Source organism: Grampus griseus (genome assembly GCF_964374135.1).
Source record: "Grampus griseus genome assembly, chromosome: 11".
Lineage (NCBI taxonomy): Eukaryota > Metazoa > Chordata > Mammalia > Artiodactyla > Delphinidae > Grampus > Grampus griseus.
Window position 1 is genome coordinate 88,220,322 of NC_139005.1, and position 16,691 is coordinate 88,237,012.

A 16,691-nucleotide genomic window follows, 5' to 3' on the forward strand; every position below is an offset into this window, starting at 1 on the left:
CGGCAGGATGGGCGACGGCTAGCGCCGAGGCTCAAAACTCGTCGCACCAATCGCTTTTTTTTTTTTTTTTTTTTTTTTTTAAGTTAGACTGTCCTCTAGTGTTTACTTTTTGGATGTTAACTAGTCATTTTCTTCTAGGCTAAAGCTAGGTTAAATGCAGTGCAGTAGTTTTTAGTATGATCTAGTTATCCTTCGTTTTGGAAGTGTTTTCCAGCACTGAGAAACACACTGAATCGGGATCAGGTCCAGTTGTTCTAAAGCATCCATCTGCTTGGAGTTTACCTTCCTAGTAGTGAGGGGGAAGAAATGTCTGCAGCCGAGAAAGAGAAACGTGTTTAAATAAATACCACAACGGAAATTTTGTAATGTTTCAGAACGAATTTGTGAACACATTAAATAACTTTTCTTTCAGAAAAGGGCATTCCAAAGAATGAAACGTGACAGCTTATCATTTATTCCAACAACACTGACAGGGGCTTCTATTACGGGGGTATCTATTGCTATTTTATGAGCAATACGAAGATGGGTAAATGGCAGTCCCTATGGATAGCCAGAGCTTCCCAGTCCAGCCTTCTGTGATGACTAAGTACTCTGTGATCGTGCTTTTATCCAGTGTCGCTTCTCCACAGTAATAAGTGAGCTTTAAGTGCCTTCGGTTTCTAATCCTACCTCATGTAAAGAACAGCGACTTTGAAATCAGAAAGGCTTTGATTGAATTTTTACCTCTGCTGTTTACTGGCTTTGTGTGATTCATCTCTTTTAACCTTTGTTTCCTTATCTATAAAATGGGATCATAATTCTTCACAGAGTGGCTGTGAGGATTAAATGAAATGACACTTGGTAAGCCCTCCAGTAAACAGCTCTCTTCCATTCCCCCACTGGATTGTCAGCACCACAAATGCAAAGTGTGGTTTCTATTCATTCCCTACATTATCCATACGGGTTCCCCTTTCCTCCTCTTCTGCCCCAATTTCGCCCCATTGATTGGTTGCTTTAACTTAACCTACTGTGATTTATCTAGGTTTAGTACTCTTCACTGCCATTTCATTTAATTTGAAAGGGAAAACAGCGTAAAACTTAAGCAAGTGATACAACTTCTAGAGTTTCCTGTGTTCACTCTGTTTCTCTCTGGAAACATCTAAAGAGACAACATATTCCCTTTTTAAATCAAGGACTTAAAATTCTTGAATTCTGTACAAGCTCAGTTTGTGTTAATGTTAAGGACACTAAATTTTCTTCTTACCAGTCTTATTTTATTAAAAAAAAATCTGGGGCAAGAAAATTTGCAAATAAAAAGGCAAAATTGACATTGATAGCAAACAATTTTAATTAAATACAGGGGACAGTAACAGTAAATATAAAACATAAAATCCAATATGCAGGGAGGGGGGAACCCTAGAGAGCTGAAGGGGCTGAAGGGATCTCCGCTGATAACAACTGATGCAAATCTGTATTTGAGAGTTTCTCATGCACCTCCTTAGAAGTACATGCCTCACTCTTGGCCCCAGAATCTCACAGACACAGGAACATACAACATGCACTCAAACATGAACACACATTCAAACATATACCCCTCCACACACATGGGAACACACACATCCTGACTGAGCCCTTTCACCCAGTTTGCCTCCCTCTACATCCCTGAGGGCTTGAAAAAGAAAACTTCCAGCAATTCACAATGGCTTTACAATTCCTGTGTGTACCATCTTCCTGCTCTGGCTTTACAGGAGCTGTGGGATTAAGGGCGATTTACTTCCTGGAGTGGACTCCAAACAGGCAACCAAGGGGCTGGCTTCCCCCTCCACCGTCCACTTATCAGGTTCAGAGCTTCCCAACCATGGAAACTTGACTGCTGCTTTAAGGACGTTTTATACTTCAGGTCAGTGGAAATCAAAAGGAAACCCTGAAAAGGATGCAACAATGAAGATGATATCAAACTTGGGGCACCTGGAGCCATAGGATGTCTGAGTTTGCCTGAGGGGTTGGGGAGATGTGGTTTCTTTACCAGGTCCTACTGTGCAATACCCTTCCTAACCCCTGTCCCCCTTGTGAGTGCCTCAGACATAGGAACAGGCCATTTTGGATTCTTGTCACCTTATGTGACTTAAGCAGTTATAGAAAGGGACATGGGGAGGGAAGAGGGAGTGCAGGGTAGTATATAGGATTGGAGAACTCTGTCAGAATCTTATGTTCACCTCCCCAAACCAAAAAGCCCCAGAAAGGAAGAAACAAGGTATTCTGAAGTTTGTTAATAATGATTAACCAGGAAACAGCTCACAACAGATCCCTGAACCCAGAGGAGGGTCTTTGGTTCAGGCAAAAGTTTACTGACTGAGAGAATCAGAAGAGTCAGTCTAGTCTCAGATATGCCCTTTTCCAGGACACAAGCCACTTCACCTCTCTGGATCTTACTTTCCTCATCTATAAAATGGGATTAATAATCCCAGCCTTACAAGTTGTCTTGTGGAACAAATGAAATACAGTGCACTAGTGCATCTTCTTGTAGTGTGGTGTGAATAAACTTGGCTTCAAAGGGAAATCAGACTTGGTCTGATGGGGTTTTTTTCCACTTTGATCTGATTTTTAAACTCAAGTTTAAGTGCTTTTCATTGTTAATTATGGGCTTTAAGAGCTAAACATCTTATTTATGAAATTCCTCGGGCTGGGAAAAAACAAAGCAAAACAAAATAAAACAAAAAGTAAGCAAAATAAGAAGAGGTATATTTTACTATGAAAAGAAATGGGGCAATTAACATTGACAATTCTTACCTCAAGAACTTCAATATCTGAATTGACGAGTGAGATTTTGTGTGGATTGGGCAGAGGAAATCCTTGCTGCAATTTTGCTAAAATATAGAACAAGATGTAAAATAATTGGGCATGGGCATGGAAGATTTAGTAAACCTTTTAGTAAGAGAATAACAAGAAACTTTTTGATAATTTATCTTTCCATTCTTCCTGGTTCTGTGTCTTCATTCTCTCTGATATGTCCCTAGCATTTCCCTGAAAGAATGGTTAATTAATCTGTGCTTAATAAAAATGCACCTGCAACTATGGGCATTTGGATGGCAGAAAAATGCTGGCAACTTGTCCAATTTGTATTTTGAAAATACCTTAACTAGTGGGTCCTGAGAATATTTTGATCTCCAGTACAAAGCATATTTTAACCAAGCCAAACTCAAGATCCTACAGTTTGTGAACAATTGCAGTGTAGGGAGAAGGCCTAGGATTGTCATTCATTAAAACTGTGTCTGTCCAGATGGTGGTCTTTGCATAAGAACCACAGAGACACCTTCTAAGGATCATCATCTCATTTCTGGTTGACCCGAAGGAGACTCTTGACTGCCTAAGGAGAGTGGTTTTAATCTCCTTAACTCAAACAGAGTTAGCTGTTCTTGCTGAGTCTGCAAGTAGAGTTGCTAACAAGTCCTGGACCTGGAATATCTAACTTCAAAACTGTATCGTTGTTGGTACAAACTCTGTCAATTCTAGTGCTGGCCTCGATTCATAAGAACACATTAGAAGTACAAGCTTCAGGATGGAAAAGTCCCAGACAATCACCAACACTTAGCCAATGTCAGTGTCACATTGTTTCCCAAGAATCCCTTACCATTGGCCAGTGGGAGGACTCCGAAGTGGAGAATGGAAGACAGAATATTCTCAAACCTGAAGACCTAAAATGAAAGGGGAAACTGAATCAGTTGCCGAATCAGGGCATTTTGAAAGCACCACACCTGGTTTGGACATGTACTCTCCCAGTCTTTATCAGGACTGAAAGCAATAATTAGCATCTCCCCATAGAGATACTCTAGCTTTCCAGACACTGAAAGCTATTTTGTGGGAAGCCATTTTACAGGGTTTCCTAATCTTTTTTCCTCTTTGAGGATGGACATTTTGGTTCCTCTCTACAGTAGATCGTGGTGACAACAAATGCAGAGGGACCACATGGTGGCAGCAAACATAACAGCTTAGATACTGATCAGGTAAGATAATCTTGAATGACTAATAGATATTCCAATTAGTAGTCTTCCATTAATTTATTGGGAACCCTGGCCACAGAAGTTTCCTTGTATTATATTATGCTCTATAGCTAATAGCACCACCAGAACATGTAATTTATCTTTAATAAACTATGGTAGCTGTATAATCTTAGCAAACTGCTGGTTTCTGGGAAGATTTAGGTATTAAAAACAAATGCACTATGATGAACATCAGTTCATTCAGTGAATATTTTTTAAGCATCCTATATGCTTAGCAATAATAAGAACCTCTTTGAAGCTTAGCAAGGGTGGCTCTGAAGCAGATGTCCTAGGTTTATCTCTTGTTTTTACCATTTTACTGTGTGATGTTGGGAAACATCTCTCTGTGCCTCAATTTCCTCAACTGTAAAATGAAGATAATAGTACTAATCTCAGAGGGTTGTTATCAGGATTAAACAAGTTAATATTATGTAAAATGCCCAGTATATAGCATTGTCATTTTTCAGAGATGTCTACAAACGCTGCCAAATGCCCGTGGAGGGGAAAATTGACCCTCGTTGAGAACCAGCGCTCTAGAACATAAGCGTTGAGAACCAGCGCTCTAGAACATAAGCGACGTGAGGGTAGGGGCACCAATTAGTGATCTGGCTGATCTTCCTGAAGCTTGGGGAGGGGGGTTTCCAAGTCGAATGTTGGGATGACCTCTTCCAGTCAGGAGGTAACCAGGCTAGACCCTCCAAAGAGGCACCTACACAACCTCCTAAAATTAGGCACCTTGACCTAATTTTAGGAGATGGGTAGATATCCTTTTAAGAGCAAACCTAATCGTAGTCTAATAATTATATAGAGCATCATCCTTTGGTAGTCTGAATCTTAAGTTTAACTCTAAAGGATTATTTTATCCAAAAAATGAAATGTCTGGGTTCTTCTCCCCAATATTACACAGTCTTAACAGTCTTTTGAGTTCTTTTGAAAGTCTTTTTGAATAGATAAAAGTAAATTGGAGAGTTTAATAGTTAACAGGCTTGGTGGATGAGTAGCTACATAAAGAATTTTAAAGTTAAAACCTACAATCAGAGGCAAAGAAAACAATCATCCAGCTACTATATAGGAAAATTCTCATTTTTCCCTGTACGGGGACTCTGAGAGCTCTGATTCCTACCTCAATATTGCTGCGAATGGACTCTGGCAAAGAGAGGCGGAATCTGAAAACAAAACAAAGCAACAAAAACCAATGGGAAAAAGTTAAAGGAGGGAAGACTTAAAAACAACCGTATCGGAAGAAAGAAACAAAAAGGAAAGGGAACTTTTTTTTTCTTTAGTTCAATAAGCCGTTATTCAAAAAACTACACAAACTTTTAAGAACATAGTGTTCTAGTACATCTTTACCCCTATATTTGCTGCTTAAGAAGAAGAGCAGGGGTAACGGAAAGCTTGGATGTGTAACCAGGATGGGTTGCCCAAGTGCATTTGCTATATGCAACTTACTGTTGGCCACTTGGAATGCAGAACATTCTTAAGAAACAGTTTTTAAGTCTTCTTGCTTTGAACTCAACCATATAACTTCCCCGAGTCAGGCCGGTCCCTTATTAATAAATATGACAATGATGGTGGTAGTGCCACTGCAGGACGTGGACTATTCTAGGAGCTTTGTAAACATTCAAAAATTTAATATTCATAATGACCCTGTAAGAAATGCTACTATTACTGTCCCTTTGGCAGACAAGAAAACTGATGATCAGAGAGGGAAAGGAAATTTCCCAAGTCACAGAGTCAGCAATTGATAGATGCAGGTGACAAATCTCACTCTATTTGACTCTTAAGTTCTATGCTCTGTCTAGGCCACACCCCTCTGAAGGAGGTATTACATGTATAATTTTTTTAGCGCCTCAGTCAGAACACATAAGGGAAACGTTACCTGTGATGGCTACCTGATATGAAAGGCAGTACAGTATAATTGTTAAAGAATAGGGACTCTGTAGAATGCCAGAGTTTGAATCCCATGTCTGCCTTTTACTACATAGAATTACTTACTCTCTCTGGATCTTAGTTTTCTCATCTACAAAATATGAATAAGAATGGTACCTACCTTATAGGACTATAGTGAAGATTGAATGAAATAATGCACATAAAATGCCTAGAACTGTGCCTAGCATATCCTTAGCACTCGATCAATGCTGTTATTATAACTAGGAGAAATGCTAACAGTTAGGCCAGCACATAATGCCCTTGATATTCTTTGTCAAATACAGAACCTTTGCTATAGGTCCCATTAGCAGGGAGTCCCTCACCTCCCCAACACAGCCTGTCCTGATGCTTGATATTTTGTAATTTTCATGATAAAGCTAAAGGCCAACATTGCCTCTTTCCCCATTTTTCCAAGGACCGATCCACAGGTAGTCCTCCCAACATACACACTTGATGTTCAATGCAATAGTAATAGTAATATGAAGCCGTAGTAATCAATAGCAATAGTAATATGGAACAATAGTAATCAATAGCAATAGTAATATGGAACAATAGTAATCAATAGAATTGTACTACGGAGCAATAGTAATCCACAGGGAGGATTCCTTCATTTTACACATGGGAAAACTGAGGTCCAAAGAGGGGAATACTAATGGCAGATTTGGGACTGGAACACAGATCTCTTGATGCCACCCCCAAGCTCCCTTCCATTATACGAGGTTGACTCATCTCGTTTTCCCTGTTTAGCTTCCTATGGCTCACTTTTGCCCAGGTCTAGAGTCTTGCTTCTGCATCATCCCTCCAGTGGAACTCCCTGTCTTCAGTCTTCATTCTCTCCATCCATCTTCCACACCATCCCCAGAGTGAGCTACATTTACACGCATGTCTGACGAGGACGTTCTCCTGCTCAATATTCTTTCCTGGTTATGATAAAGTCCTAGTGATTCATACAGCACAGGAGGCTTTCTGTATCCTGACTCCCAGCTGCCTCTCTGTTCTCATCTTTCATTCTCTACCTTGAATTTTTTTTTTAAGGTTAGCAATCATTTAATGTATTAACATTTTCACTTATAAACATACAATTTGCATATACAGGGAAAAATAGGTTCTGAGGACACAACAGAATACTAGAGACAGGCAAGCAATCAGAAAAAAAGATCAACCTAGGGGGACAAAAGGGAACTGCATCCCATGCTGGTGTCTACATAAACTTGGGAAGCAGAAAGATAGATCACACGGTATCACAATTAATGCAGAAAATAAATGTGGGTCATTTTGTCTCAATGACAGGAACTTCTCCCATGATCCAGATCTTGGGTCCCGGTCTGGCCCGTTTGATGAATGATGATCTGAAACACAATCACGGGTCTCTCCCTTCTCTTTACATCTAAGACCCTGAAGTTAACTCAAGGAATTAAAAGAACAGAGCTAAGAAACAAGCAGACTGGCCTGTGTGCAATGTCAAAGGCCAACTAGTTAAAAGTACACATGGAAGTAAAATACTGACTAAACCTGAACAAGTTCCTTCCAACTCACCTAACTTCTTGATTTAGGATTACCTAAGTGTTGGCATCTATGAGAGTTGGGGCCAGGGAAATGAAGTATCTCAGCCCATCTTTATACCGAGCATGCATTTCCTCTCAGGATCAAGTCACTAGTGACATTGAACTTCCAGACTCAACTATAGTTGCCCAGTGGGGCTGGCCCCACTGGGGACAGGGACTGGAGATGCGGGGGAATACGTGTGCCCAAGCTTCAGTCCATAGCTCTCCCCCTTCTGACAGAGGGAAGCCAGGGGAACACAGGGAGACCATCTGCTTCAAGGGCATTTCACTGACATAACTCAGTATCTGTGGTTCCAGTAACTCCAAGTTCAAAATTAATACCCTGATGTAACATTAAAAACTGAGTTTAGTGTTTTGTAAGTAAAGCATACAGCTCAAATAATGCTTACCATCTGAACAAAACCATTCTTATTACATACGATGTAAAATAACTAAAGTAACATTTTTAACCATCAAAACCAGTGTTGTCACGCATCACGTCTGGCAAATTTCCACCATGTCAAACATCCAAAGAGATGACAGCCAAGTATACTTCTTTTCAGCTGGAAACAGACTCTCCAGAGTCAACAAGTGCAACAGAATTGACTAGGAAAACAGACCTGTGGTCACCACAAAGTTCATTTGGCATCTGGTTTCGTACGGAGATAGATCTATTTAAGTCTGCCTTCGAGGTGGAGTGCATTGATCAGTGGAACAAAAGACTATGTATGTAACTGGCCACATAGAATACAAACAGAATTTGTGCTACTAGGAGTGTATTTTATGGAAAATAGGGCCACATGGAATACAGGGGCAGAGACCTTCAATGTGCTAAACTGCCTTTGTAAAAGCACATTTTTTAAAGCATGCAGGACAGAAAACTGGAATAATTGAAGTTTTAAAATTTACATAAATAAAGAAATAAGAAATAACAGAAACGCACGACTCTCAGTTTTCCAGAGCTTCACACATAGTTGGGGCTCAAATTAAATGGTTTAAGCTTCTCTGTAACATTTGAGTCAAGAATAAAAACAAGGCCGGTGTCCTGATCAGGTGGAATAATACCTTGAGCAGGTTATTCATGTCCTTAGGCCGCAATTCCCATCTGTAATCTGAGTCTCCCCAACCATGCCACCCATGGGGGCTGCACGCACCCCAGTGCTTGGGGACAGCCACAGAGCCCCAGTCCTGCACAGGACAGGAAACGGGCTCTTTAACAGCCTTCAGAAGGGTGGAAAAGAGGATCCTCAGTGCAGCCCAATCCCCTGAAACAGCACTGTAACTATGGCTCTCATTCCACTTTCCTCACCATTCTCTTAATATTACTTTCTCAACAAGTAGAAAAACAAGCTATAAGTAGGCTGAAGTGGCAATAAAAATAGTCAAAGTAAACACTAAAAACATGATGCCTCTGAATAAAGCAAATCTACCTCCACATACTTGTTTGTAATTGTTTTGCCTTGTTCAAGTTTTAAATGATAAAGCCCTAAAACGCTGAGACTCAAGTCTACTCCTAATTTGAGATGTTTTCCAAGGATCGCTACCAAAAACAAACTAGTAAAAATAAAATGAAAAGGCATCATTTTAAAGGGGGGGATCTGCCACCCCGCCCATCATCCTGAGCAGTCAGCTTTGCAGAGCCCCAGAGGCTGTGGGCATATCACACTGCTGCCTCAGGAAGGTTCCAGCCTACAACTCCTGAAGTAACGTGCAGCCAGTTCTGGTCTGAGGTTTCAAAGTCTGGCATTAAAACAAAACAGCTGCAGTTCTTCTTGCCCTAATCACTCACTCACTCATACATCACCATGTTACTAGTGTACTACTAAAATAAACTATCCCTTAAGCACTAAGGCCTAACTCTAAAAGGAAAATGGCCTTTCCAAACAGGTGTGTTCAAATAAGGTATTCTGAGAGTGCCATAAAAAACTCCTAGAATGAGCCAGTGCCCCCACGTTTTAGCTGAACAGCAGTCCAAAGCCTTCTCTGTGGTATTTATATGGATTAGTTATAAGTATGATGTCACTACTTTCAAAAGAACTACTAAAACTATTATTAAAAGCATTTATAACAAACAGAAATGCCCTGCAAAGTATATTATTGCACGCAGGGTATCAGAAGCTATGCACATCCAGGTTCCAAGGACTCTAGGAGACCCAGAACAGAGACCCTAAGGCCATGCCTGTGGCTGCTGCAGCCAGCATGCCCAGCGCCAGGTCACTGTCATTGTCTCAATATCGCTCATGAACGATGACTTGGTTGGCAGGCTGCCGTCCATAAAGTCCTGCATATGGGTACTGATAGGGTACAGCATAAGCCTGCCTGTTTGCAGCATAGAAAACTTGAGCTCCTGGCAGGTATGCACCACTGTGTGGACCATAGCCATCTGCATCAGGGGTTAGTGCAGCATAGGCGGTGTAAGGAGGTGGGGAGGAAGCCAGGGCAGTCTCATCATGCGTGACTTCTGAGCCAACATGAGCTGTGTTTGTCCTGGAATCCTGAAGTGTAAATTTCCAGGCCAAGCAATCATCTGTGCTTTCTGCACAAAGACTGATGGTTTTCCTGTCTCGGCAAACAATCTGCAGCAGTCTTTTGCCTTCCCATCTGGAGACTGAATATCCTGACATTCATGTCCCATGCGGATGTTGATGCAGTCCACTGGCACGTGCATCTTATCCTCTACACTCTGCCGAGTTTGGTCATCATAATAGGTCAGGTGACCATCTGACCACAGGTCAAACCCATTCTCCTTCCAGCGCTTCAAAATAGTGCTCTGTCTCAGCAACCATCCACTCTTCACAAACGCTGTCTTCTCACCTGCAAAGCCTCTGGCCACAGCCGTGCACCGAAGCAGGGCGGGAGCGCAAGGTCACTGCCAGGCTCCTCAGCTCCGACTGCCTCACGCCCTCTACCTTGAACTTTATACTCAGTAACTCCGAACTGCTTAGCGCTATGCTGTCTTTTTCATCAGGTACTATATACCTGAGTTTGAAGTATATTGGCTTCAAAACACATACCAAAAAATCCTGAAAAATTAAAATTAATAAATGTCTACAAGTAACATTATGGCCGCTAGTCACGTTAACTCAACCCGACTCATAGTTAAATATAAATTATATTTACTGTGGAATGCATTTGAATATGTGCAATATATTTTGGGATGGAGTCTCCAAAAATTAGAGTGGGTAAGGCCATAAAGACCCTAAAACGACCTTGAGGTGTTTCCTTGCATATTCCATGATATTTCTGGCCTCCATGCTTTTTGCTCATGTGGCCCCCTCTTTCTAGAATTGCCCTTCTCCTTTCTCTTTGGCTGGTTAACTCCTTTTACTTGCTTAAGATTTAACTCAGGTGTGACCTCTTCCGGGAATCTTTCTGTTATTTCATTTAAGGAGCAGATATTCACAGAAGAGGTAAGTTTGCTTATTATCAGCCAATATCATGTTAGCATGAATTAGCTTTTGAGATTTATTCAAAGTGACAGCTAGGAGTAAAAACCAGAAAGACTGTTAATTCTGACAAGGATCAGAAATGGTATCAGAGGCACCGTGGCTCAAATTGATCTTAGTGGAAAGTGAGGACCAGAATCATTGGGGCATCTTTGAAGGAAGTAAGCTGAGCAGTTGAACAAACATTGGCAGGCACTGCTGGGGAAATGTGGGTGCCTCCCCCTGGTCACCCTGCCTCTTACAATGGGCAATCTAGAGCAATTTAGAAATTAGGTCTGCATAAAATGGAACACACTTGTGAGTTTCCTTTCTTTTCTTTCATCACAACCCTAAGCCATGATTGGTTATCTTAGGACCACCTGAGCTTCCCGCAAACCAACTATCCTTTCCTACTAGGGCCGTATGACTTTTATCTATTTACTAGTCTCTAGGCATATTTACTAGGTTAGTTTACTAAGAGACAAGTCTAACTGCAGAGAAACAGGTGGAGCAAAGAGCAAACTCTTCCCGTCCAGGTTCTGAAAAACACACAAGCTCAACTCAGACCACTAGGTGGCGAACAACTTCACTCCTTTGACATTTTATCCTTCACCTGGCACCTAACCTGTTACTTAAAGCCCTGCTACTAGCAGCTAATTTTTATTACAGAACCACAGAGTAGCTGAGGAGAAAGGGAGCTCAAATATGTCTACCTTGCAGGCATATAAAAGTGTAGTTTATTTTTAAAGCTTTGGAGAAGGTTTACTGCTCTGATTGAAAACCAGAGCTAAAGTGCAAACTTTTAAGCATGGCAAAAAGCCCTTCATAATCTGAGTCAATATAGCAACTATGACATAATGAAGGCCAAGTGGACCAAATCACAGGCATTCACAATGCCATTCCTCCAACCCTGTGGCCATGGCAGACATTGAAAATCAATCCTTGCACTCAATCCCCTATAATGATTGCTTACCTCTTTGCCCTATGACTATAAACTCCTTGTGGGTTGAGATACAGTCTTAATTCCCTCTGTATTCGTGGGACTGAGTACAGAGCATGGCACACTTAGTGCTTAGTGTTCATTCGTTCACTCATTGATTCTTCCAGCAGATATCTATTGAATACCCAGTATACAGCAGCTCTGGGACAGGTACCAGAGATACAAGTGTGAGAAAAACCAAACACACTCACTGCTCCATGTAGCTTACAGCCTAGTGGGAAGGCAGACATTAACCAAATAACTGCACTGATGAACGTTTAACTACAGGTTAGATCAATAGTCTGAAGGAAAGAAATACGTTCATTTGCTCATTGAGGCAAATGACTAAGGAATCTAACTTGGTGGAGGCAGGAAGGTTTCCAAGAAAGGGCTGTGTCCTTGAACTGACATATGAAGGATGAGCAGAATTAAAAAGGCAAAATGGGGAAGGAAGAGTGGGGGGCTCTGGGCAGAGGGCAAAGGCCCAGTGGAGGGAACAGAGAGTTACGGAGAGAGCACGGTGAGACGATGCTAGACAGACAGACAGCGGTTGACCAGGCTGGGTTTCTCAGATTATGTTGGAATTTTGATGTTTACCCGAAAAGGAATCTGTGGCAGGTTTCTAAGAAGGGGGAGGAGGTCAGTGTTTGGTAAAGATCACTCTGGCTGCAGTATGGAGAAAAGACTGGCAGGCTGAGGAGGTTCCCAGGCCCTTCTTCTATGCCTGGTAATGTGCTAGGCTATGTGAAGAATTTTATTTATATCTATATTTATGAGGGATGGGGAGAAACTTTCTGTACAGGAAGAAGTTAGAGAGCAATACAAAGCAGCCTGTATTCAGGTGCGCTTTTGTGGGCTTACACATGACTTGTTGCAGGAATTCTGAGAAGGTGTGAAAAGGTGATGAGACCAGCGAGGGTTGTGTGTGTGTGTAATACGAGGGGGAGAGCGGAAATAAATTGCCCTTTGAGAGAAGCACTCTGTATACTACCATGTACAGGCACCCTACCTTGTCCATTAGCATGTGGCACATATATACAATGGAATATGACTCAGCCATATAAAGGAATGAAATTGGGTCATTTGTAGAGATGTGGATGGACCTAGAGACTGTCATACAGAGTGAAGTAAGTCAGAAAGAGAAAAACAAATGTCGTATATTAACACATATATGTGAAATCTAGAAAAATGGCATAGATGATATTATTTGCAAAGCAGAAATAGAGACAAAGATATAGAGAAGAAAGTATAGATACCAAGGGGGAAGGGGGTGGGTGGGATGAACTGGGAGATTGGGATTGACATATATACACTACTGATACCATGTATAAAATAGATAACTAATGAGAACCTACTGTATAGCACAGGAAACTCTACACAGTGCTCTGTGGTGACCTAAATGGGAAGGAAATCCAAAAAAGAGGGGATATATGTATACGTATAGCTGATCCACTTTGCTGTACAGTAGAAACTAACACAACATTGTAAACCAACTATACTCCAATAAAAATTAATTTAAAAAAATCTGAGTGTTACCCTCACCAGGCTGTGGACCTGGAAGGTAGAAACCATTGTTCTTCTCTCAACTCTTTGTATCAGGAACAGTGCAGAGCACGTAATAGGTGCTCAATAAATTCTCATTGAATGGATGTATGGATAAACAAGCAGATAAAGGATGGGTGGGAAAGTATCTATTAGAATTGAGGTCACCTTGAGGGTGAAGCACCTAAAGCAAAATGTTCATTTAGGGAGTTATGGGAGGTTAGACTGGCTGTCTGGAAAGGTAGGACCAGACATTGAAGAGCTTGAAAACCCTAGGCTGTAGATTTAATCCAATGATGAAAAGTTTTGAGGGGAGGAATGTGTTGAGCCCACTCCAGAATTAAAGGACCCTCTTTATGAGGCAGAGTTCCCCAGTATTTTAACTCCATTGCCTTCTGCAGTCTAGAAATTCCCTAAGTGAGTCTGGGAGAAAGGTAAGAAGTCATTCGGGGTTCCACCTCCGATAGGGGCTCCCCACTGTGGCCTTCCTCTACCCTGGCTTCAACAGTAGTTCAGAGGGAGGATGGAGATGGAGATCAGCCCAGTTGCCAAGACTGAGCTCTGCTGGCCTGTCCAAGCACCATTCCAACAGAAACTGAATCCATTCTTCCCAGACTTGTTTCCCTTTCTATTTCTCACCAGATGGCTCACGCTGGGAAATGTTTATCTGCCCAGCTGTGAGAAATGGAGTTGGGTGGTGATACTATCTGCTTGTAGTCAGCTATATTTGCACTCTGATGGTGTTGCATGGGAGGGGTTGCAGGGCAGGTAGGTAGGTGTGTGTGTGTGTGTGTGTGTGGTAGTGGGGTGGGGTGCAGTTTGGGAGTATCCAAATCCTCAATCATGGGAATGTAAAAAAAAAGTGTTCCAAGCTCTAAATGGTTGAACAATAATGTGCATTTGATTGCCCTGAGCTTTGCATGCGATTAAGAAAAAGGGTTAGAATTAAGTCATGTGTATGAAGACCATCAAAAGGAAAGTGTTGTTTAATTTGGTCCCTGAATTAGTCTCAAAAATGTCTACATGGACATTTGGATTGAAGTTACCTCCAAATAGACCAACCTGGATTGGAGTTACCTCCAAACAGAACTGTTTGGAACAAAAGCCTCAAATATACAAAGAGCTGTAAGAATCTGGTTTATGGGCCACTCCACAGCTTTTAAGACCCTCCTGACTTGTCATGTCTCTTGGGACCAATTTCTCCCTCTTACTTGGCCAAACTTTGATACTAGAATAAGGAAAGAGAATAAAGTACTACTAGTAGCAGTAACGGATGTTTCTTGAGCACTGATTATGGGCTGGGCGCTGTGCTTTTCATACATTCTCATCTCTACCAATACAACATTCTACACAGGGGCTCTGTTTTGCTGAGGAGGAAAGTTAACTTGTGCAAGGTCACTCAGCTAGCAAATGGCTGAGGTAGAATTCAAAATGAGACATGCTTGACTCCAGAGCCTGTGCTTTTAATTGGACATACACAAAAAGGTCAAGTTTATTAGTAGTACTTCCAGCTTTCTCTTTCTTTATTCTTTCCTTCACTCAGCTCCTTAACGCAATGAGAAAAGGGCTGTGTGCTTTTTCCATTTCAGGACACACAATGCCAGTGTCTTCTCTTTTTTCTATCAATACTTAACATTGAGAAAGGACATCTGTTTCACTTTAACCTGACTCCATGCTTCTAGTTTTCTCCTCTAGGCAAAGGTATTTCTTTTATAAATTGTAGGTCTAAGTCTCATTTTCTAAGACTTAGCTATTCACCACATCAAAGGCAGTACAATGTAGTAAGTAAACAAACACTCATGGCGTTGAAGACTCACTCAGGTTCAAGTTCTAGCTCTGCCATTCAATAGCTCTGAGACTTGCATAAAAAATTACTAATAAATAGAAAGCTCAGTTCAATAGAGTCTGGAGACCAGCAGGGGGAGTTCTCACACCCTGTGACGACAGCAGAGCCCAACAGGAAGAAGGAAGCCTCCTCTTGTTTCCTGGCAAGGACTTAGCTAAAGAAAAGCCATGGACTCTCTGTTTACTACAGCCCTCCCAACTTCCTTTTCCCTCTATAAAAGGGTTCTCCTTCCCTTGCCACGTGGGGACTTGCACAGGGCTCACCATGGTTATAGACCCCAAACTGCAGTTCTCTGCTCATCCCGAATACGTACATCTTCGCTGGGGAGAGATATCCGGCAGTCCATTTATTTTGGTCAACACTTGAGTAAGTTATTTGACCTCTATAAGCTGGAAAATGGGGATGATAAGCTACCTCCAGGATTATTCATTCAATCTACAGACACTTATGGAGCGCTGTGCCGGATCCTGGAGATACAGGGTTGTGAGGTTTAAAAAAAGTAATCTATGTGTGGTGCTTGGTACAGGACCAGCAGATAGTAAAGGCTCAATGATAAAGTGTATTTATAAATGGTAGAACAAAAGGCACTTTCTCTAATAGCCATCACTGGACAGGAGACAGGGGAGTGAGGTGTTTTCTGAATAGAGCTCTTGGAATGATCTTGTATAATTGAGTCCTTCCTTCCCCTGGCTGAGGCCAGTCCCCATAATTTTAGATAATAGCCATAGCCATCATTTTTTTTAACACTTAACATGCACTTTACACGTATTAACTTATGTACTCCTCACAACAACTCCCTGAAGTAGGTTTTATTGTATCATTTTATAGAGGAGAAAATGTAGGCCCAGAGAGATTAAGAAACTTGCCTGAGATCCCACAGCTAATGATCCGGGCTGGGACCTGAACCAGATAGTCTGATTCCAAAGCCCATGATCTCCCCACCTCTCTAAACTCACCACCCTGGATTCGCCTCTGATTTTTGCGTCTCGTGTCTAGGTAGCCAGCCCTGAGCAGCTCCAGAGAGAGACGCCCTCAGACAGGGGACAGTTAGGAAGGCCGTGGTGTTCTGGGGAGACGTATTCGGAGACCCTGTGTTCCCTGGCTCTCCTCAGGGGCGTTTCACTGGTCCCCGTCCACCTTACACCTTTTCCTGCCGTGTCTCTATGACGTCACTTAAGACCAAACCAGCTCACCCTGAAAAGCAGCTCTGTGGAGCCCCGGAGCGGAGGCATTGGCTGCTGTGGCCCGTGTGGGAGGCGGGGCTACTGCTCTTGCTGCCAACGGCTCAGGCTGCTCTTTCAGCACAGCCTCTGCTCCTTTGTGGTCTTGCTTCTGGGTTTGACTGCCTGAGGCCTGAGTGATGCCAGGCCCACCTGCTTTGCCCCTAGTCTGCTCGCTGCCTGAGGT

The 16,691-nt window shown here is 42.1% G+C and overlaps 1 protein-coding gene and 1 pseudogene across 2 annotated transcripts in view; both read right to left on the minus strand.

Annotated features, from left to right (window-relative positions):
* Positions 1-1,738: 1,738 nt before the first annotated feature.
* Positions 1,739-16,691, minus strand: part of BPIFC (BPI fold containing family C) — a gene marked incomplete at both ends in the record, with an annotated part of 35,428 nt that continues 20,475 nt past the window's right edge. Inside the window, 4 exons of the mRNA XM_082665061.1 lie at positions 1,739-1,903; positions 2,770-2,846; positions 3,611-3,674; positions 5,143-5,185. Of these exons, the coding sequence (XP_082521187.1) occupies positions 1,739-1,903; positions 2,770-2,846; positions 3,611-3,674; positions 5,143-5,185 (349 nt within the window). The remainder of the gene's footprint in view (positions 1,904-2,769; positions 2,847-3,610; positions 3,675-5,142; positions 5,186-16,691) is intronic.
* LOC309829362 (pleckstrin homology domain-containing family B member 2-like) lies at positions 9,637-10,355 on the minus strand (annotated as a pseudogene). Its single transcript has one exon. The product of its transcript is annotated as a pleckstrin homology domain-containing family B member 2-like (transcript).